The 24,785-nt window shown below is 37.0% G+C and overlaps 1 protein-coding gene across 2 annotated transcripts in view; it reads left to right on the forward strand.

Annotated features, from left to right (window-relative positions):
• SGTB (small glutamine rich tetratricopeptide repeat co-chaperone beta) overlaps positions 1 to 24,785 on the forward strand; it is a 49,526-nt gene that overhangs the window by 11,265 nt on the left and 13,476 nt on the right. For both annotated transcript variants that reach the window (XM_061129678.1, XM_061129677.1), the window contains exons 4-5: positions 1,111 to 1,180; positions 4,997 to 5,096. In XM_061129678.1, coding sequence (XP_060985661.1) covers positions 1,111 to 1,180; positions 4,997 to 5,096 — 170 coding nt within the window. The remainder of the gene's footprint in view (positions 1 to 1,110; positions 1,181 to 4,996; positions 5,097 to 24,785) is intronic.

Raw genomic sequence — 24,785 nt, forward strand, 5'->3', positions numbered from 1 at the left:
GGAGGATTAACCCAGTGGGTGGGGTTAGACGATTGGCTTGTCGAGATTTCCTGGTTAGGGAAGCTTGCGTCAGTGTTCTGGTGCGTGGAACTTGATTTCTTCTTGTTGGAGAGCAATGGAGTGCCCAGTAATGAGTTTTGAGATGGGTCTATGTGTTAGGTGTGACCTTGGGCAGCCTGTATGTTGATGTTCAGGGCTATGTTCCTGCGTTGCTGGAGAATTTGCGTGGTATGTCTTGCTCTAAAACTTATTGGCTCTTGTGTGGTGGTTGGTTTCAGTGTAGGTATGGAGGCTTTTGGACAGTCACTTATTACTTAAAGTTCCTTGTAGTCAGGAGTTTTCTGGTGTTCTCAGGTTTTGGGCTTAAGTCTCCTGCCTCATTTCTAAATTTTTATTTAGTTTTCATAAGTACTTTGGTTTGAAGTTTATTATTGCAAAAGAGGTTTGAGGATGATAGTAGGTGCTAAAAGCAGGAATCTTAGACTGTTTTTTATCTTATGAGGAATTTATGACCATTGTTTTTAAAAGTTTAAAAAATATGGAATGATATAAAAAAGAGACTGAGAATCTTACTTCCAAATATTCCTACTGTTAACCTTTTGTGTGTACCTTACCATTCTTTGATTTTCAGCCAGCATGTTTATGAATATTTGTGTATGTATTTAAATAATAGGATCATATTATAAATGCTTTTTTGGTACCTGTGAATTTGACTTAGTGGGTTTTCTCTTGGAATATTAGCACTATGTTTCTGAATTTTCACTAAACAATCCCTTGAACATATTTTTATTACTATTCTTTGTATATTGATTCCATTCTTTATTCATAAAGTAGGATTTCTAGATTTAGTGAAAGCAAGTAAAAACAATTGATTCATAGTTGTTCACTTTTTTCTAGGAAAATTCCACATATTCATTTTTCTAATAAACGTATGTGAGGGGACTTTTTTCTTATTTCTTGTAAATACTGTTATTTAGATGGTAAATTTCGTGACATGAAATTATAGATGATGTACTAAATAATAGTTAAGTCATTATTGCTGTAACTTATAGTTCTCTGGGATGACTCTATGTAGCTAAATGAAGTACATTGTATTTTATTTAATTTCAGAATGACATTCTGCCTCTCTCAAACTCAGTGCCTGAAGATATGGGGAAAGCTGACCAATTAAAAGATGAAGGTAGATATTTCATAGAAAAATGACTTATTTAGTAAAAGTTTCTGCAGTGGTAGGGAAAGTGACTATGAACTGGTAAGATTCTGGTTTATACTGCCAAGACTGGATTGTCATAAGTCCTCCTGGCATTTGTGAAACAAGAATGAATGTGATAGGGAAGAAGCCTGGAAATACAGAATAGCTTGTGAACGATACAAGTATGGCTTGTTTCAAGAGAAGCAGATCTGTTGTGAGGAAAACTTGCAAAACAAATCACTTAAGGGGTGATTCTTGTACCTGCGTTTGCTATGTGTACTCTAGGATCGCAAATTCTTTATGCTAAATAAAAGACATAAAAATGGTTTTCAGTATCGTTTTTAACTTTCCTGTATTTAGTGTTTTTGAGTTCTTTGACATGTGTTAATGTATGTATATGGCACTTAAGGGTTTATTAGCTAGCACATTTGATTACTATGTTACTAAATTTTCTAATAGTGGCTCTAGAAAGCATGAATGTGAAAGTGTTAGTTGCTCAGTCATGTCTGACTGTTTGTAAACCCATGGATTGTAGCCTGCCAGGCCCCTTTGTCCATGGAATTCTCCAGGCAAGAATACTGGAGTGGGTTGCCATTTCCTTCTCCAGAGGATTTTCCTGACCCAGGGATTGAATCTGCGTCTCCCACTTTGCAGGCAGGTTCTTAACCATCTGAGCCACGAGGGAAGCTATTGAAGCATACTTGATTTTTATAAATAAGTCGGCACTGAGAATCTGGGCTCAATTTTTCCATCATGGTCAGTTATGTTAAGCTATAGAGGCAAGCCAGGTCAGGCCTATAAGATTTGTAGTAAGGAGCTGTAGGGCAGATCCCTGATCTTCACCAGTGAATGAGAGTCAGAAAAGACCCTGTCCAATGGGCAGAGAGTTATTAGGGAATTTGTAATGTTCAGAAGCTGTACAAAAATGTTTTTATTTTCTGGTCTTTTTTTTTTAGTTCATACTCTGAATAGGACTGTTGAGTTTTTTTAAAAAATCAGTTGGTGTCTAAAAAGTAGATATGAAAAAGAATATGCCTTTCCCATTTTTCAAGCATGGTTCTCTCTATTAGGTCTATAAATTACACTATATCGTGTTTTTAATGGCTGCATAGTGTTTCATGATACTGTGATACCATGATTTACATACCTAGATAGATAATTTTTTAATCCTAAGTAACACTGTCTTTGTATCTTTGTCTATATTTACTTTCACTATTGTGTGATTATCTTCTTTGGATTACCTTAGAAAGTGCTATGTTCAGTTTTCAATGTTTTATTTTTCTCTAAGAAATCTTATTACTACAGTGACTTAAAATTTTAGAATTAGGACTTTCATAAAGTACCCATAGAATAAAGTAACAGTCAAATCCTCATTGCTGCTTGAATTGCAGTGTTCCCCAAACACCGAGTTTAAACTATCTAGATACAAATGCATTTTGATATATTATTCTAATTGAAGCAATTTAATCCGATTTTTTTTCCTTGCACTTAGACTTTTGTAGTGTGCGAAATCCTCAGTGATATATAATATTATATGCTTCGCTAAACATTTTGCTTTTGTAGCTCTCTTGCTTTAGCTCTAGTACTAAACGGCCAGTTGAAGTTTTATTTTTTGTCCCTCATATTTACTCCGTCTGCATGGCAGAACACCAGAAGTATGCATTTCCTCGAGTTTATTTTGATATAATGAACATTAGTAAGTTGAGGGTTGGAAGGAGCTGCAGAGTGAGGCTCATTTACCATGGCAGCATGGGTAGACTGAATTACTTAACTGCTTTCACCTCTAACCAAAAGCTTCTATCCTTTGCTTTTCCCTAGGACATGTCACGTCTAAGACACATTACCCATAAAGTTAAAGCAGCTGTCTTACAGATTTTGCTGTTCATGTGAAAATAGATGGCTGTGGTAGATGGTCAAGCATAGTTATTCTAGGCTGCGTGTTATACTTACCTGTGTTAATCAAGGTTTCTAGCTAGCTAGTACCTTCCTGGAAGGTTGCTTTCAAATATTTTTGTGTGCTTTGCTTCTGAGAAGCTGCAATAAGATCAGACAAAACCAGTAAGTGTTCATTGCTGTCGTTTCCTGCCTTGTTTCAGAAGTAAAGACGTATCTCAGAGGGTTGTCTTGAGGAATAAAGGGGACAGGAGAGTAGTGTTTAAGTGTGCTGTGCAGTGCCTGCTTATAGTTAGCTTCCCAAATATCTGTGTCCTGAGTTTTTGTATATTGAATATTTTCTGACTTGAATCTTTTTATCATTAATATCACTATCTGTCTATCTAGACATAGATACATTTTAGTATCTATACACTTGATGTGGCTTATGGGAAAAGACATACTATAGGTTTTAATACAACCCAAGAAAGGTCATGGATACATGATCCATGTTGGGCACAAAGATCCAACAAAAAGAAAATCCACATAACCCAGAAAATTTAAATCTTTTACATGGAACAAGCTAATCTATTTAAGTACTGAGTAGTTAAAGTACTAATGTAGTAATTTCTTACCCAATCATAAAAACTATGTAATCCTTTTCTCTTCCTTAGAGGCTTTATACTCATTTCTTATGGAAGGTGGGATTTAATTTAATTTTTTGACTTTTAAAGAAAGCGTTAATGAGCTGTAATTAACATACCACAAGATATGCTGTGACATGTATTAATTCATTGGTTTCTAGTAGATTAACAGAGTCGTGTAGCCATCACCACAACTATAGAACATTTTTCTCATCCCAAAGAGAAATCATATAGAAATCACTTTATATCCCTTCAGTGATCATTCTTTATATCCGTTTCTGCTTCTTAATTTGCAGTAACTTTTGTATGATTTTAGATGTCTTTCCTTTAATCTTCCTGTTCTCTGCAAATTTACATTCTTCTACATACTATTAAGTATGTAATGATCTGCTAAAAAAAAAAAAGGCTAATAGGAGAGCTTCTAGTTTAGAGATAACTGGAAGGAGTAATACAGGCTTTTGTTATATAAATCCTTCCCTGTAATCCCAATGTTTTAAAAATTTCCATTTGAGCATTGGTTATTATAAGTGAGCATGCCGCTTTTTTTCTGTTTAATGGAATACAGAAGACAGCCACAGAAAAATCCCTTATTTTGCTGACGAGTTGTTAACGTAGCTAAATTATTACCAGATGTATCTGCAGATGCCCTTCCTGAAGCTCAGCATCCTGTGGGCTAGCTGTGGTATCTGAAATGCTGTCTTTCTAGAAATTAATCTCCCATAATCTCCTTTAAAAAAGAATCTATCTCTGGAAAGGATAACACATAAAAAAAAAATATTATCTGCCAATAACCTATTGACACAGTTAGTTTTTCTAGCTCACCCCCACAGCATGTTTGGAGGGCTTGCTCATTAGCAGTTGTATGTTTTGACAGGGCAGGAATGGAGAACCAGGTCCAGACTGAGATAGTGATTATAGAGGGTGGTCCAGCTGGAAGGGGGTTGGGCAGCTCCAAAAGGGAAGAAGGAGATGAAGATAAGGAAAGTGAGAAGAGATTAGATTTTGCCAAGAGATAATCATTACTGTAGCATTCACTCACTTACTGAAGTCTGTTTTTATAAGATAGTCAAACATTAATATTTTTGAAAGACTCTGCACTTCAAAATCATTCAAACATACTGAAGGCTAAGGAGTATCAGTTCTACAGTACTATATAAAATTTATCTCCAGTGTGACTGAAAAATCATGTTATTGTCCTTTGTATTATTGTAATTTTTATGATTAAAATTTATCTTCCATTTTTTCCTGTATATTGCACTTACTGTACCTGTTGATTACTTTGTTTTAGGCAATAATCACATGAAAGAAGAAAATTATGCTGCTGCGGTGGATTGTTACACACAAGCGATAGAATTGGATCCAAATAATGCAGTTTATTATTGTAACAGGTAAACTGGCATGATTGTGGCAAGTTTACAGTTCTTAAACATTTACACTAATAGCTCTGAAGGAGTTTTTTAATAGCTCTGTAAAATTTGTTTTTTTATTTAGAAAACTTTGAAAGTTTAGAAACGTATAAAGAAGGGAGAAAATAAACTCATAACCTTACCACTTACAGGCAACTGCTGTTACTAATACCCTTTTGGCATATGTTGTATGATGTAAGTGTAATCAATTTCAGGTTCATCTTTTATTTACTGGGCATATCACAAACATGTCCTTAGTTTATTTAAATCCTTCGTAAACATTATTTAAATAGATATGAATTAGTCGGCTATTACTTCCTAATCTTTTTTATATTTCCAACACCTTTCATTGTGGCTGGCAAACAAACAGACTGTTTTTTGATAAATGGATGAATGTACCTTACTTTGTTTAACTCTTGACCTACTGATGGACATTGAAATTGTCCATTTTTTCCCAATACTACACAGCTGCAATGAACATCTTTATTTCTAAAATTATTTTCTGGACTTAAGATTTTCTAGACTTTGGATCTGTCCTTGGAAATATACTCAGTTGGTCTAACGATATATAAAAGTATGTAAAATGTTAAAAAAATTTGCTGGTGCTAATTTCAAAATTATTTCAGCTTCTTTGAAAATATTTGAAAATTCTTTTCCACCCCTAGGATATATGAATGTGTCTGTTTTTATCACACCCTTATCAGCACTGTGTATTTGAATTAGTATTTATTATTATTAACATAATAATACTCTTGTTTTAAGAGTGTTATTACTTACATTTAGTTACTGGTGAGGTTGGACATTTTTCAAATATTGGCCATTTGTGGGTTTTCCCCCCTCTAAATTATCTATTTGTATCTGTGGCAGGCCCAGGCTGTTTGTTTGTATTTTTTTGTTTGTTTACCTGTATCTCAGGCAGGCCTCAGATTTATTTGTTTCCTCCCCTGTTCTTTCCTTTTTCATGAGGGTTTCACCACGATGGTCTGCATTTCCTAGGACCCTCTCACACCTGGGTTTTGTCTGTGTTCAGCCATGCGAGGCACAGCAGGAAATGGAGGGCAGAAGGAAGGGAGAAGTTGGGTATTTCTTGCCCTCTTTTCCATCAGGGTATTCATCCAGCAGAGGCTGCTTCTCTTCCTTGTCTCCAGCTCCCCCCTAAGATATCTGCCACGGTCCCAGCTTGTACCAGGTGACATTGGGTTCTGGGCTCTGCACTCTGTCCTGTCTTAGGGATGGTGGTGGCTTCCTGCTGTTGCTAATCTCTGGATTCCTGCACAACACCCTGTTAGGTATCTCAGCTCTTCTATTAGCTATGTAATGAATTCTCTGCACTAAATTATTCTGTTTTAGATATTAAAATTCCAATAGAACTTTCTGCAGTGATGGAAATGTTCTGTATCTGCATTGTCCAGTAGAGTAGCCACCGAGTATAGTAGCTGTTGAGCACTGGGAATGTGGCTAGTGCAATGGAGAAACTAAAATTTTAATGGTTCATTAATTTAAGATGAGTTTAAATTAATTTAAATTTAAATAGGCATATGTGACTGGTAGTTTGTGTTATGTTGTCTGGGCTTCCCTGGTGGCTCAGATGGTAAAAGAATCTGCCAGCAATGCAGGAGAACCAGATTTGAACCCTGCATTTAATTCAGATAACTACTATATCTACTACTGTGGGCAAGAATCCCTTAGAAGAAATGGAGTAGCCCTCACAGTCAACAAAAGAGTCCAAAATGCAGTACTTGGGTGCAGTCTCAAAAACAACAGAATGATCATGGTTCATTTCCAAGGCAAACCATTCAACATCAAAGTAATCCAAGTCTATGACCCAACCACTAATGCTGAAGAAGCTGAAGTTGAACAGTTCTGTGAAGACTGACAAGACCTTATAGAAGTAACACCCCCCCCCCAAAAAAAAAGAGATGTCCTTTCATCATAGGGGGCTGGGGTACAAAAGTAAGAAGTCAAGAGGTACTTGGAATACTAGGCAATTTTGGCCTTGGAGTACAAAATGAAGCAGGGCAAAGGCTAACAGAATTTTGCCAAGAGAATACACTGGTCATAGCAAACACCCTCTTCCAAAAACACAAGAGACAACTCTACACATAGTGAATACCAAATGGTCAATACCAAAATCAGATTGATTATATTTGTAGCTGAAGATGGAGAAGCTCTATACGGTCAGCCAAAACAAGACCTGGAGCTGGCTGTGGCCCAGTTCATGAGCTCCTTGTTGTGAAATTCAGACTTAAATTGAAGATAGTAGGGAAAACCACTAGGCCTTTCAGATATGACCTAAATCAAATCCCTTATGATTATACAGTGGAGGTGACAAATAGATTCAGGGGATTATATCTGATAGAGTGCCTAAAGAACTATAAACGGAGGTTCATAATATTGTATAGGAGGCGGTGACCAAAACCATCCATAAGAAGAAGAAATGCAAGAAGGCAAAGTGGCTGTCTGAGGAGGCCTTACAAATAGCTGAAAAAAGAAGTGAAAGGCAAAGGAGAAAGGGAAAGATATACCCAACTGAAAGCAGAGTTCCAGAGAATAGCAAGGAGAGATAAGAAAGCCTTCTTAAGTTAACAATGCAAAGAAATAGAGGAAAGCAATAGAATGAGAAAGACTAGAGATCTGTTCAAGAAAACTAGAGATACCAAGGGAACATTTCATGCAAAGATGGGCACAATAAAGGAGAGAAATGGCAAGGACCTAACAGAAGCAGAAGATATTAAGAAGAGGTGGCAAGAATACACAGAAGAACTATACTAAAAAGTTCTTAATGACCCAGATTACCATGATGATGTGGTCACTCACCTAGAACCAGTCATCCTGGAGTGTGAAGTCAAGTGGGCCTTAGCAAGCATTACTATGAACAAAGCTAGTAGAGGTGATGGAATTCCAGTTGAGCTATTTCAAATCCTAAAAGATGATGCTGTGAAAGTGTTGCACTCAGTATACCAGCAAATATGGAAAACTCAGTGGTGGCCACAGGACTGGAAAAGGTCAGTTTTCATTCCAATCCCAAAGAAGGGCAATGCCAAAGAATGTTCAAACTACTGTACAGTTGCACTTATTTCACATGCTGGCAAGGTTATGCTCAAAATCCTATAAGCTAGGCTTCAGCAGTATGTAAACTAAGAGCTTCCAGATATACAAGCTGGATTTAGAAAAGGCAGAGGAACCAGAGATCAAATTGCCAACATCACTTGGAACAGAAAAAGCAAGGGAATTCCAGAAAAATATCTGCTTCATTCATACACTAAAGCTTTTGTGTGAATCACAACAAACTGTGGAAAATTCTTCAAGGGATGGGAATACCAGACCACCTTACTTGTCTCCTGAGAAACCTGTATGCAGGTCAAGAAGCAGCAGTTAGAACCGGACATGAAACAACAGACTGGTTCAAAACTGGGAAATGACTACGTCAAGGTTGTATATTGTCACCCTGCTTATTTAACTTATATGTAGAGTACATCATGCGAAAAGCCAGGCTGGATGAATTACAGGCTGGGATCAAGATTGCTGGGAGAAATATCAATAACCTCAGATATGCAGATGACACCACTCTAATGGCAGAAAGTAGAGAGGAACTAAAGAGTCTCTTGATGAGGGTAAAAGAGGAGTGTGAAAAAGCTGGCTTAAAACTCAACATTCAAAAAATTAAGATCATGGCATCCGGTCCCATCACTTCATGGCAAATAGATGGGGAAAAAGTGAAAACAGTGGCAGATTTTATTTTCTTGGGCTCCAAAATCATTGCAGATGGTGACTGTAGCCATAAAATTAAAGGACACTTGCTCCTTGGAAGAAAAACTATGACAAACCTAGACAGTGTACTAAAATGCAGAGATATCACTTTGCTGACAAAGGTCCGATAATCAGAGCAACTACTGGTTTTTCCAGTACTCATGTACAGATGTGAGAATTGGAGTATAAAGAAGGCTAACACCAAAGAATTGATGCTTTCCAATTGTGGTGCTGGGGAAGACTCTTGGGAGTCCCTTGGACAGCAACAAGATCAAACCATTCAATCCTAAAGGAAATCAACCCTGAATATTCATTGGAAGGACTGATGCCGAAGCTGAAGCTCCAGTACTTTGGCCACATGATGGGAAGAGCTGATTCATTGGGCAGGACCTTGATGCTGGGAAAGATTGGAGGCAAAAGGAGAAGGAGGCAGCGATGGTTAGATAGCATCACCGACTTAACGGTCATGAATTTGAGCAGACTATGGAACATAGTGAAAGTTAGGGAAGCCTGACATGCCGTGGTCCTTGGGGTCGCAGAGTCTGACAGAGCCTGGTGACTGAAGAACAGCAACCACACTGTGACTTCTGGCTGCCGTATTGGACACTAAGTTTTAAGGCTAAAACCTCTTTATCCTAATTGCACAGCCTATTGTTTGCCTTTTAATGTTTTTCACGTGTAAGCGTTTTAAATATTTATATAGATATATTTGTTTTTCTTTTTTTTTGAATTCTATTACAGTGTTTTTAGGCTGACAGCTCTGTTTACAGACTTGGCAGATAACTTCTAGTTTCTTATTTTTCCTTTACATTTAAATTTTATCATGCCAAGTCTATTTTGGTCACTGGTATAACCATTTGAATCAGTTTGAAGCTTTTCATGACTGAGATTTATAAAAATTACCTTTTATTATTTAAGTACTTGGACTTGAAAGCAATCTTTATGTTAATTTGGCCCAATCTTTCATTGAGTTTTTTTTTTTTTTTTTTTTAGTCATACTTAGGGTATTCATACTCTTCTGAGATGTCTGTTTTCCCCCACCTTTTCTCTTGTGGTTATTTCTGTTAGAAAATTCTTCCTTTTTGATGCTGATTTCATTTTCCCTGTAGCTTCTGTACCTTCTCTCAATTGACTTTATTTTTATTCTAATGGCAGTTTCGGAATAACCATGATTCTTCTTTTTCATGACAGTACCCTTACATTTTTTAACTTTGTTACTATACTCATTTGAGTTCTTTTCTCCACATCAAATGTTCACAGCTTCTTCAATTTTACCTCACATAGTTCAGCTTTAAATCTTGCACTTTTGCTCTAAACTTTTCCGGTTTACCTGTATCTATTACTCTGTACTTGTCAGAAGTTAACATATCCAGCATTGGCTTGACTGAAACAGTCTTCTAGGGTTCTCATTTAATCTACTTCCAGGTGATAGTTATATATTAGTGTTTTGTAGCATTCTTTATTAAATTTATCTTTTGCTTTTGGCTTATTGAATCCTGTCCTCCTCCTTCACACACTCTGTCCTGCCACTCAGTTGTATATTCGTTTGACAGGTTCTTGCCCAACACGTGCTGTGCATCAGTGTTGTCTCAGGAGGTAAAGTTGGTTGTTTGGACTCAAATAAAGGATCTTATATTTTATCCCTATAGAATTTTATCTCGTTCTAGTCTTCGATTTATATGTTCCTTAATTGTTTAGGATAATTTGTAATGTATCTGCTTTTGGTCCTAGCTTCATGTCATCCACAAACTTGAGAAGAGCACCATATATTACATTATATGAGTTACAGAGTCAGCTAGGGGAGCAGTCATGGGGAAGTAGTTAAGAACAGGGGTTCTGACCCATACTCTTTGAGTTCTACTTTCTGGCTCTTCCATTTACATATATGTGACCTTGAGCAAATTACCCTAACATCTTAGTTTCCCCATTGGTAGAATTGTGGATAATAGTATTTATCTTATCACATTGTTGTAGAGATTAAATAGTTAGTACATATGAAGTGGTAGAATAGTGTCTAGTAAAGAGTGTTGTACACAGCAATAGCTATTATCATTGTTGTTCGTGTAATCTGGGGGTTTGCTTTAATCAGAATATGAAGAGAGAGCCAAATTTATCGGGATCCAAATATGTTGTCAGTTATTTTTCTCTGAGTTACCAGTCTGATAGTAATCCTGTTAAAATAGAAAAGAAATGATGTTAGTCTTATAGGACTTGTTCTGAATTAATCTAGTGTTGTTGTTTTTTTCCATTTTTTGGGGATCTCAAACATATTTAGTGAAAATTTATGAAATTAAAAGTTTACAGTGAATATGCATATGTCCACACCAAGATTTTGCCATTAATATTTTAGTTTACTTGCTGTATCCCATTTATTCATCTATTTGTACCTCTCTTATTTTTGATGCATTTCAAGGTAAACTGCAGCTATTGGTATACTTTCCCCTTAAATATTTTATATGCATATCATTAACTAGAGTTCAGTATTTTACCTTCTTTTCTTTTGAGGTAAAATTTACACGCAATAAAAAGCACAAATCTTAACTACATGTTCACTGAGTATTGACAAGTGCATACACCTATGTAACTCAGCACCCCTGTCATGGTAGTGAAAATTACCCCAAGCCCAGGAAGTTCCACCTGCCCTTCAGAGTCAGGTGCCTAAAACACTCACTGGAGAAAACTATTGTTTTTCCATAGATAATATTTGTCTCTGTTACAATCTCATAAAAAAGGAACCATACCATACATACCCTTTTGTATGAGTCCTCTTTTGATCAGCATAATGGTTTTGGCATTCAGTCTCATTGTTGCGTGGTTCTTTCTTTTTAACTACTGAGTATTGTTTCTTTGAATGCATCACAGGTTGTCTAGGCATTTTCCTATTCATAGGCATCTGGGCCACCTTTAATTGTTGTTGTTGGTTTTGTATTGTCCAGCATTTATAGTTGTTACCTTTGAGAGAGTTGGATCCATAAGGAATTTCATCTGGCCATACTTAAAGCCTACATTTTCTCTCTCCATAAAAAAATTGCTTTACTGACCTGTTCTCATAATTCAGATCAGAAAAATAGAAAATCCAAATAATTTGTGGAGAATTAATTCCCCAAACTCTACTTTGATGTTTGAATTTTATTCTTTGTAGTCAGATGACTGGACAAGTTTTCATTTAGCATATGAAATCTTCAAATAAATACATTTAATACTGTCATAGAACATTATGACCAGATATAAATGTTAACGTAAAATAGATTATTTATAGAGCTCAGTAAGGCATGTACTCTTAACCATAAATATGGTGAATTGGAGGCAAAATAAAGGATTTATTTTTAATGAGATTACTGTTTGTTAATAGTCATTATGTCCACTAGTTCTGTAATAGGAGAAATTCTTGGCAGTTCCTATCTTGCATTTCATTTAATTATTGTTAAATTGAAATGAATAATTATGCTCCTTTTTTGCATTTGAGTAGTATCTTCTTCCTTGAGAAATTCAGTAATAGTGTATGAAATTTAATATTAAATAATTAGAAAACTTTATTTGTATTTTATTACAAATGTGAAAGCTTTAGGATTTTTTTTAGACTCTGGTGGCTATAAATATCTCAGTAGCCTGTAGTGTTGCCAACTACTCCTTGCCATTTTTCTCAGCCAGCTGACTGCCAAAAGTTGGAAGCTCAGAATAGGAGATCTGAATCTTTCTTTTGATCTTCATTTTCACAGTTCATTATTAATCAAAATATTGTTTACATGTTAAACTTGCTAGGATGAACCAAAGTTTACTTTTTATAAAAGTGATTTTTTTTATATGTTAGAAAACAATCATTTGGTCTATTTCTTAAGCATGTCTTTGTTTTCTAGACTTAATTGTCTATTTGGGGCCTTTTAGGATTCTAATGATGCTTAAGGCTTGGCTTGGATACCAGGAAAACATGAGTCCTTTCTTGAAAACTTATGATTTAGTTTTACTTTTTTTGCCTATGTCCCTAGCACTTGCCATGATGTATAACACTTACACAAGTTTATCATATATGTTCTGCCTTGTAATTATATGCATGCATGCATGTTCAGTCGCTTCAGTGTGTCCAGCTCTTTGTGATCCTGTGGACAGTAGCCCACGAGGCTCCTCTGTCCATGGGATTCTCCAGGCAAGAATACGGGCATGGGTTGCCGTGCCCTCCTCCAGAGGATTTTCCCAACCCAGGGATTGAACTAGCATCTCCTGTGTCTCCTGCATTGCAGGCGAATTCTTTACTACTGAGCCACCAGGGAAGCCCCAATTATATGCATACTTGTTTACTTCAGCTGAGGGGCAGATATTCTATCTATTCATATTCCCTATAATACTCAGCATTGTACCTCACCAGAGTTTAGCCAGTTTTTGTCAGATGCATGGAAGACTGTAGAAAAAATAAAAGGAATTTCCAGTAATGTTGAAGTGACCAGACACTTAGATTAACAGTTGTATACATAAAACAGCAAATGATTTACAGGTCTAAAACATTTCCACGTACTTTATAATATGAAATGGTATTTCATATGAAACTGGCTAGTTTTCTGTTTTCCATCCCTGAAGAGTACAGATCTTTCTCAGCTTGTGATGTTACATCCCAATAAACTTGGAAATGTCATAAGTTGAAGATGCATTTAATACACCTAATTTACTGACCCATTTTAGCCTGGTCTACCTTAAACATGCTCAGAACACTTATATCAGTCTCACAGTTGGGTAGAATCATCTAACACAAAGCCTATTTTATAGTTAAAGTGTTGAATGTCTTGTGTAATTTATTGAATACTGTACTGAAAGTGAAAAGCAGAATGGTTGCATGGGTACAGAATGGCTCTAAGTTTATCAGCTGTTTACTCTCATGATCACAGGGTTGACTGGGAGCTGAAGCTCCCTGTCACTACCCAGGGTCACGAGGAAGTTTCATATCACATATCACTAGCCCAGGAAAGGATCAAAATTCAAAATTTGAAGTATGGTTTCTACTGTATGGGTACTGCTTTTGCCCCATTGTAAAGTCAAAAACTGTACGTTAAACCATTGTAAATCAGGGCCATCTGTATTCTTACAGGTCTTTTTGTTTTACAGCCTCATGGCTAAGTACATTACCTTACCCAGGGTCGTGTCATGTTTTGGGGATGGATACGTGGTTGAATGACTGAAGCAATAAATGAAATTAAAATATTGGAAAAGAGAAGGAGCATGATGGAAAAAAGTCATCGGGAAGGCCTCTCCCATGATAGGAATTTGAGTTGAAGGTGGATTTGATGGACAGGTAGAACAAGGGTAAACAGAGAAGAGGGAAATGTATTTTATGTTGGAGAGCATAGTTTAACAGGAAAATGAGAAAGCATCAGGTTGTTGTACCAAGGAATGCTTAGAGACTGCATGAGCTCCCAGAAAGATGGAAACGGAGACCACATTGTTACACATTTTGTTTTCTTCCACCTCCATAAGCAGCATGTAGTCATTAGGTTCCCTGGGACTTGGAATTAAAAATATCAGGAAAGAGAAGGAGCATGATGGAGAAAATTTATCTGGAAGGCCTCTCACTTGATGGGAATTTAAGTTGAAGGTGGATTTGATGGTTTGTTGAACTTGGAGTTGAATCTCAGTTAAGCCACTAACTAGCTGTGTGACCTTGCTTAGCCTTACTAAACTGTTTTGAGCCTCAATATCCTCACTTGTAAAGTAGAGGTAATACTAACCATTTCATAGAGTAGTTGTGAGGAGTAATGATACGTATGTGTATGTGTGTGTGTGTGTGTGTATATATATATATATAGTTATAGTTCTAGGTTTTCAATATTTGTTTTTTCAAAAACAGTGTAATTCCTAGCTGTAAGAATAGGTTTTTGCTATAACATATATGTATATATATAATATACAGTATGTGAAATGTTAGATACCTGTAAACTTTTTTCTGCCTGTTTTTTCCTATAAAAGATCACAAGTTATATTCATGCTCTTGCTCTAACAAGGTAATGAAAGTGAGGGTGTCTGAAAACATGAGGACGCCAGCTGCTTTGTTCTGTTGGAGTTTCTTTAGTTATGCCCTGATAATCAGACAGCAGGGCCAGAGAGAGCAGACCACATTGTTATTCAGTTCAGACACTGATGTGTTTGGCTGCATCTCAGAAGAGTCAAATATAGCCTGATTTCTGTTTCCTTTCCTAGTTGCAGATTCAGGCGCTTCTCCTCTTTCTTTTGTGAACTACACAAATCTTTCATCTCAGCTTGCAGTTTGTGATCTAAAGCTCAAGCTATCAGGATTGAAATACAGTCACACTCATTCTTTCTGCCCACTCTTTCTTTCTGGGTCTGATTCTCTGTGCTTTATTCCCTGATACCAGTATCTGAAGGTAAGTATCAGGGAATCTTCCTCTTTGTTTTCTTTCTCTCTCTCTCTCTTTTTTTTTTTTTTTCCATTTATTAGTTGGAGGCTAATTACTGTACAATATTGCAGTGGTTTCTGCCATACATTGACATGAGTCAGCCATGGATTTACATGTATTCCCCATCCTGAACCCCCTCCCACCTCCCTCCCCACCCCATCCCTCCAGGTCATCCCAGTGCACCAGCCCTGAGCACTTGTCTCATGCATGCAACCTGGACTGGCAATCTGTTTTACACTTGATAATATACATGTTTCAATGCTGTTGTCTCAGATCATCCCACCCTCGCCTTCTCCCATACCTCTTTGTTTTCTTTTATCATACACCTCCCAAGTAGCTCATTCGCTCCTTCCTTCATTTGCATCCAGATTCTTAACTTTGGCTAAACTAGTACACTAGTAACTGCAGTTGGCTTCCCATTTCCATTCTCTACTCCAGTCTTTTACCAAAAGGATTGTTCTAAAATATGAAATTAATCATCCACCTCTTGCTTTGTGTTCACTAGTTCCAGATTACCAACATGATCAAATTTGAGCTTCTCTGAATGACGCTTCAGATGTTTTATAGTATAGGCTCTCTCTTTTCTTTTAACTTTATTATCCTCACTTTTCTTACCCAATTCTTCTTTACTCTCTATGCACATGTAATGTGAAATTTACTGACTTCCTAAAAATGCCATCTTGGGATATTTCTTCATGCTTTTATGCGCTCTTCCTTGCAGAGAATACTTCCCACCTTATCTAATTGGTCAAATGCTAGTCATTCTTCAAGACCCTGTTAGATGTTGCATATTTGGGGAAGACTTTTCTTAATTTCTTCTCTCCTCAACCTCTCCTTCTCTGCCATGGCCTATGGAGTGGTGCTGTCCAGTATGGTAGCTCCTAGCCACATATGGCTATTCAAATATAAATTAATTACAATTAGTAAAATAAAATATTCAGTTCCTTAATTGCACTAACATATTCAAATGTTCTTTAGACATACATGGCTAGGGATTTCTGTATTGGGCAGCACTTGTCAATTACAGAAAGTTCTATTAGACAGAAAGAAGTTCTGTTAGACAGCTCTGTATAGGGTTAATCATACCTTACTCTATATTACCTCTTCCTTTGATATTTCCATTGTTGCACTTACCATATTGTTTATTTATTTACATACCTGTTTCCCTATTAGAGAGTGAATGTTTAGAGGGCAAAGATATATCCTCTCTAGTTCTGTATATTTGCTTTTGAGCTGTGTTAACATATTGTAGGTATTCAACAAAATTTTGAGTTGAGTTGATTCAGTGAATTTTAGAAGGCAGAATTGCCTCTAGTTGAAGACTTCTAATGGTGAGACAGTGACATAGCAGCATACTGCATATATATATTTGTAAATAATATTTATTATATATACTATTTGTATTTATGTTTATTAGTTTAGGTAAATGAATTTAAACCAATTTAAACTTACTTCTAGTTAATGAACATCTATATATGTTTACCCTGGAGATAACAGTAGCTAACGTTTTGCCATGTTTGCTTCCTCTCTCTTTGTCTTTTTTTCTCTATAGATGTATGTACACACACAGAAATTTCTTGCTGATCCTAAATTCTTCAGTTGTATTACAAAGAATAAGATATACTGTGTATAACTATCATGTCATTCACATGTAAGAAAATTAGCATTAATATTGAGATTTCTTCAATTGTTCCCCAAATACCATCTATAGTTATGTTTTTGATTCAGAATCCAATCAAGAATCATGCATTGCTTTTTTTTTAATATCACTTCAGTCTATTTTAATCTGGAAAGTATCCCTGTCTTTTTTGATTATGTTTCATGACGGATTTTTTCAAAGAGTTAAGCCAGTGATCTTACAGAATGTATCATGTTCTCAATGTGTGTGATTGCTTCCTCATGATTAAATTTAGGTCACATTTTGACATAAAGCCTACATAAATAATTATGCATACTATTCATTACATTATATTAAGAGGCCCATAATTTCAAACAGTCCTGTTGATAGTGATTCTGAGTTTGATATCTTAAGGTGGTGACTAACATGCCTTTCTATTACTCTTCTTTTTTTTTTTTTAATTTTGACTGTGCCAGGTCTTAGTTGTGGCATGTGGGATCTAGTTCCTTGACCAGGGATCGAATGTGGGTCCTCTGCATTGGAAGTGCAGAGTCTTAGCCACTTGCCTACCAGGGAAGTCCCTCTATTACTCTTTTATAATTAAAGATATGGGGTGCTTCCTCAAGATAGCTGAGTACAAAGACGCTGAACTCACCTCCTCCTAGTGGCATACGAAAATTAGAAGTACTAACAGAGCGAATATATAAGAGGATGACCTGAACATTAGCAGAAAAGATATAAAGTAAAGATATAAAGAAGGAGGGGTGGAAATGTGATATAGGCAGGATCTACAATCCTAGGTCAATGACCCACAAGCAGGAAAGATACTGTAATTGCAGAGACCGTCCCCAAGGAGTGAGGGGTCCAAGCCCCACCCTGGGCTCCTCAGCCCAGAGTCCTGCACAAGCTAGGTGAGTCACCAGAAAGTCTGGCTTTGAAAACTAGCAGGGATTATATTCAGGAGAGCCAGAGCACTCCAGGAAAGAGAGGCTCTACTTTTAACGGGTGCAGGGAAAATCTAACAGTCTCCAAGTCCCAGTGCAGAGGCAGTTGTTTGAAGGGAGCTGCGTTAGACCCACTTGAACGATCTTGAAGAGCCTCTCAAGACTGAACTAGGTAGAGATAGAAAATATGAACAGACCAATTACTAGTAATGGAATTGAACTAGTAATTAAAAACAACAACAACAAAACACTTCCCAACAAACAAAAGCCCAGGACCAGGTGACTTTTCAGGTGAATTGTATAGAATATTTAAAGAGCAGTTGACACCTATCCTCAAAAATTTAAAGAGGAAGATATACTTCTAACTTATTTTATGAGGCCAGCATTGCCTTGATACCAAAACCAGACAAACGCACTACAGAAAAAGAAAATTATAGGCCAGTCTCAACTGATGATATTAAGCACAGCACAGCACAGCACATCACTGAAGAACATAGATGCAAAAATTCTCAGCAAAATATTAGCTATTTGAATTCAGCAATACATTAAAAGAATCATACATCACAATCAAGTGGGTATCCCAGTGCAACAAGGATGGTTAAATATTTGCAAATCAATCAATGTGATACACCACTGAAGATAAAACTCAGCAAATTGAAGAATAAAAGTCATATGGCCATCTCAACAGATGCAGAAAGAGCTTTTGACAAAGTTCAACATCCATTTATGATAAAAGCTTTCAACAGAGTGGGTATAGAGGGAACATACCTCAACATAATTAAGGCCATCTACCTGAACTGCCTCTTGAGAAACCTATATGCAGGTCAGGAAGCAACAGTTAGAACTGGACATGGAACAACAGACTGGTTCCAAATAGGAAAAGGAGTACGTCAAGGCTGTATATTGTCACCCTGCTTGTTTAACTTATATGCAAAGTACATCATGAGAAACACTGGGCTGGAAGAAGCACAAGTTGGAATCAAGATTGCCGGGAAAAGTATCAATAACCTCAGATATGCAGATGACACCACCCTTATGGCAGAAAGTGAAGAGGAAGTAAAAGGCCTCTTGATGAAAGTGAAAGAGGAGAGTGAAAAAGTTGGCTTAAAGCTCAACATTCAGAAAACTAAGATCATGGCATCTGGTCCCATCACTTCATGGCAAATAGATGGGGAAACAGTGGACACAGTGTCAGACTTTATTTTTTTGGGGCTCCAAAATCACTGCAGATAGTGATTGCAGCCATGGAATTAAAAGACGCTTACTCCTTGGAAGGAAAGTTATGACCAACCTAGATAGCATATTAAAAAGCAGAGACATTACTTTGCCAACAAAGGTCCGTCTAGTCAAGGCTATGGTTTTTCCAGTGGTCATGTATGGATGTGAGAGTTGGACTGTGAAGAAAGCTGAGTGCCGCAGAATTGATACTTTTGAACTGTGGTGTTGGAGAAGACTCTTGAGAGTCCCTTGGACTGCAAGGAGATCCAATCAGTCCTGGGTGTTTATTGGAAGGACTGATGCTGAAGCAGAAACTCCCAATACTTTGGCCACCTCATGCGAAGAGTTGACTCATTGGAAAAGACCCTGATGCTGGGAGGGGTTGGGGTCAGGAGGAGAAGGGGACAACAGAGCATAAGATGGCTGGATGGCATCACCAATTCGATGGACATGAGTTTGAGTAAACCCTGGGAGTTGGTGATGGACAGGGAGGCCTGGTGTGCTGCGATTCATGGGGTCGCAAAGAGTCAGACATGACTGAGCGACTTAACTGAACTGAACTGAACCATGGCAAACCCATAGCCAGCATCATCTTTAGTGGTAAAAAGCTAAAATCAGTTCTTTTAAAATCAGGAGCAAGACAAGGACTTGTTTATCTTATCACTTTTATTCAACATAGTTTTGGAAGTCTTAGCCAGAGCAATCAGACAAGAAAAAGAAATAATGGGAATCTGAATTGGAAAATAACAAGTAACACTGTCACTGTTTACAGATGACATGATACTGTATATAAAAAACCCTCAAGACACCACCAGAATCTACTGTAACTAATAAATGAATTCATTTAAGTTGAAGAATATGAAATTAATATATAGAAATATGCTGCATTTCTATACACTATAGACAGACTAACAAAAAGAGAAATTAAGAAAACAATCCCATTTACAGTTGCATAAAAAAAAAATAAAGAAGCCACCTGCAATGCAGGAGCCCCAGGTTCAATCCTTGGGTCAAGAAGATCCCCTGGAGAAGGGAATAGCAACCCACTCCAGTATTTTTGCATGGAGAATTCCATGGACAGAGGAGCCTGATAGGCTACAGTTCACAGGGTCGCAAAAAGTCAGATACAACTGAAGTGGCTAAGCATGCAAAAAAGAATAAAGTACTTAGAAATATTTCTAACTAAGGAGATAAAAGACCTGTACTCAGAAAACTATAAGACACTGGGTGAAAGAAATTGAAGATGACACTAACAGATGGAAAGATACACTGTGCTCGTGGATTAGAAAAATTAATACTATTAAAATGATCATTCTACTCAAGGCAATCTACAGATTCAGTACAATCCCTATTAAAATAACAATGACAATTTCTACAGAAGTATAACAAACAATTCCATAATTTGTATGGAAACACAAAAGATCCCAAATAGCCAAATCATTCTTGAGAAAAAAGAACAAATCTGGAGGCATCATGCTGCCTGTTTTCAAACTATTCTACGAAGTGAAAGTAATCAAAACAGTATGGTGCTGGCGCAAAACCAGACACAAATCAATGAAACAGAAAAGAGCCCAGAAGCAAGCCCACACTTACATGGTCAGTTAATCTACAACAGAGGAAGTAAGAATACACAGTGAAGAAAAGACAGTCTCTTTAATATTGTATTGGGAAAACTGCATACCCACATGCAAAAGCATGAAACTGGACCAGTTTCTCACACTATGTGTGTGTTTAGTCACTCAGTCGTGTCCGACTCTTTGTGACCCCATGGACTGTAGCCCACCAGGTTCCTCTGTCCATGGAATTCTCCAGGCAAGGATACTGGAGTGGGTTGCCATTCCCTTCTCCAGGGGGTCTTCCCAATATGGGGATCAAACCTGGGTCTCCTGCATTGTAGGCAGATTCTTTACCATCTGAGACACTAGGGAAGCCCCAAACAAAAGGTAATGTTTAAAAACAGAGACAATCTGCAAAAAATACCAGAGTTGGTTCTTTCAGTGTACGAATAGCAGAGACAAAGTTTGGGGGTGGGGTGGGGCAGGGAGGAAGATTGGCAAGAAAAAAAGATTTTGTGAGATTAAAGGTGGGGGAGGAAGAAATCAGGAGTAAAACAGAGAACTACAGATACAGTCAGAACTTTTTAAAAACCTTAAGTGAATATAAGTATTATGAACCTTGGACAAAATGGGCAGTTTCCTAAAAGTTGTAGCTTACTAAATCTGACTCAAGAAGAAATAGCAATTTTCATACTACATGCAAAAATAAACTCAAAATGAATCCAAGACTTTTTTTTTTTTTTCCAATCTAAGACCTAAATGTAAGACTTGAAATCATGAAACTCCTCAAAGAAAACATGGGCAGTACACTCTTTGATATAAGTCTTAGCAATATTTTTTGGCATCTGTCTCTTCACGCTAGGGAGATAAAGGCAAAATAAACAAATGGGACTGTATTAAACTAAACAGTTGTTATACAGCAGAGGATATGACGGAAGTGACTTAGCATGCAAAAAAGAGTAAAATACTTAGGAATAATTCTAACTGCTAAATGAAGAGGCAGCCTGCTGAATGGAAGAAGAGAGTTGCAACTATATGTTTATTAGACAATTGCTTACTGTACATAAAAAACTCATACAACTCAACATCATAAAAACAACCAACCAAGGGGGCAGAGGACCAGAATAAATATTTTTCTGAAGAAGACACAGTTGGCCAAGAAACATATGAAAAGATACTCAACATCACTAATCATCATGTAAATGCAAATCAAAACCACAATGGTATTGAACGGCTATCAGCAAAAGTGAAGTGAAGTCCCTCAGTCGTGTCCGACTCTTTGAGACCCCATGGACTGTAGCCCACCAGGCTTCTCCGTCCATGGGATTCTGCAGGCAAGAATACTAGAGTGGGTTGCCAGTTCCTTCTCCAGGGGATCTTCCTGACCCAGGGATCAAACCCAGGTCTCCCGCATTGCAGGCAGACGCTTTAGCCTCTGAACCACCAGGGAAGCCCATATAGTAAGTATTGGTGAGGACGTATACAAGGGGGAATTCTCATGCACTGTTTGGTGTATCCACTCTGTAAAACAGTATGGAAGTTTCTCAAAAAAATAAAAATAGAACTACTGTACAGTCCACCAATTTCAGTTCTAGGTATTTATATGAAGAAAAGAAAAACAGTAATTTGGGGAAATGAAGCCCAGTATTCATTGTATTAATAGCATTATATACAGTCCCCAAGATATGGAAGTAACCTAAGTGTCCATTGATAGATGAAGGGACAAAGAAGATATGGTTTTATATATATAAAATGGAAATTATTCAGCCATAAATACTTCTAAATCTTGCCATTTGCAATGATGTGGCTAGATCTAGAGGGTATCAAATAAGTGAAATAAGTCAGAGAAAGACAAACATTCTATGATCTCACTTGTATGTGGAATCTAAAAATCAAAACAAATAAGCAAACAATATGAGAATAGATTCATAGATATGGAGAACAAATGGGTGTTTGCCAGAGAGGAGTGGAATGATGGGTTGGGTGAAATAGATGAAGGGAATTAAGAGGTGCAAACTTTCCTAATGAGATGGATGAAACTGGAGCCCATTATACAGAGTGAAGTAAGCCAGAAAGATAAAGAACATTACAGCATACTAACACATATATATGGAATTTAGAAAGATGGTAATGATAACCCTATATGCAAAACAGAAAAAGAGACACAGAAGTACAGAACAGACTTTTGAACTCTGTGGGAGAAGGTGAGGGTGGGATGTTTCAAAAGAACAGCATGTATACTATCTATGGTGAAACAGATCACCAGCCCAGGTGGGATGCATGAGACAAGTGCTCGGGCCTGGTGCACTGGGAAGACCCAGAGGAATCGGGTGGAGAGGGAGGTGGGAGGGGGGATCGGGATGGGGAATACGTGTAAATCCATGGCTGATTCATATCAATGTATGACAAAACCCCCCAAAAAAAAAAAAAAAAGAGGTGCAAACTTCCAATTATAAAATAAATAGGCCAGAAGGTATAATATACAGCATAAGGAATGTGGTATATAATTTTGTCATAACTTTGTACAGGGATGGTTGTATACTAGAATTATTAGAATTATTGTGATCATTTCATAACAAATATAAATGTTGAATCACTATGTAGTTCACCTGAAACATAAAATTGTGCATGATTATATTTCAGTTAAAAAAGGTAAAAACTATACGGTCAAATCATGTTAATATCCTGTTCACCAACAATATTTTACCAAGTGTTTTGTTATCCATTCATGAACTGTCCCTGAATCATTATTACATAAATGGTTACAAAATAGTAATTTTCTAATTTTGTCTTTTCCTTTACATATATTTCCTCACGTATTTTTATAAAGAAGAGTTTTCTTTCCTTTTCACCTTTTTCAGCTTCTCTCTTCCTTTGTCTTCTCAAAGTATCATATGGACTCATGAATTTAAAAAAATCCACTATTCCGTGTGTTCTAATAAATTACCTACTTATCATTTTGACCCTTAAATTATCCTATATTTGTCTAGTGGGAGCCTTTTAACTGGTTGTCCTTTTATGTACCTTCATTTGTTTTTGAACACTTTCTTGCTTTCTGGGAGAACAAAGTATTCCAGATATGCCTTGTACTTTCTCTGTCCTTAAACCTGGGCTCAACTATTTCTACAAGGAACTCCTTTTAGTGGAAAATTGTATTTAGAAACCGAGATCTGATTGCAAGGCATGATAGCTTCTACTGAAATGTTACTGCTTCAGGTCCTTTCAAAGGACAGAGCTAGAAAATAATATTTTTTGAAAAGTCATCATTTTATCCAGATGTTCTCAGTTCACATCTAGTGTCACAGAGATTTTCCTTACCTTCCCTCATTTTGTATTTGTATCTCTCTCCAGAAGAGAGCCCTGCTTTCCAACAGCACCAGTGTACTTCCCGATAAGCTCTATTCTTCAACTGGTATTGGGTTTCCCAGGTGGTTCACTGGTAAAAAATCTGCTTGCCAGTACAGGAGATGCAGGAGACGTAGGTTCCATCCCTGGGTCAGGAAGATTCCCCTGGAGGAGGAAATGGCAACCTACTCCATTCTAGTATTCTTGCCTAGAAAATCCCATGGACAGAGGAGCCTGGCGGGCTAGAGTCCATGGGTTGCAAAGAGTTGGACATGACTGAGCGCACACACATGCTATCAACACGCTCTAGCAGGCTTACTAAGGAAACTTCAGAATTTCTTCGCAGTCTACTTTTTATTCTTAAAATGCATCTTACTAAGGCTGTATACTCAGAATACTGTGTTTGAGTTACTTGAATTCTTGCTTTTGATATATAGTTAGGGTTATTTGCTTCTGTTTTATTCTGTTTGAAGGTTTAGTTTTTCATCCTTTTTGAAGTGTCATTCTCGTTTCTATCCCATCTACCCCATTGTCAACCACCCTCTGGAAGATGAACATGAGGCTTTTAATATATGTCTGACTTCTGAGTCATGTAAACATTTTTTTGTAAAATTGAACTAAGAAAGAATGTTAATAAATGATGACTTAGTAGCCTTAATAAGGTCCTTTGCCATCTGTCTATTGTTAATGTTTCTGTAACAGCTTTCTTTTGCTTGGTTTTTAGTTTACCTGTCTTTTTCTATCCCTTTAACTTCAACTTGTGCGTGCTTATTTTGTAAGTGATATGTATACAGCTTGAGAAATTGATGTTCATCTAGGCAATTTTGTCCTTCCTTGTA

The sequence above is a fragment of the Dama dama genome, chromosome 25, assembly GCF_033118175.1.
Source record: "Dama dama isolate Ldn47 chromosome 25, ASM3311817v1, whole genome shotgun sequence".
Classification (NCBI taxonomy): domain Eukaryota; kingdom Metazoa; phylum Chordata; class Mammalia; order Artiodactyla; family Cervidae; genus Dama; species Dama dama.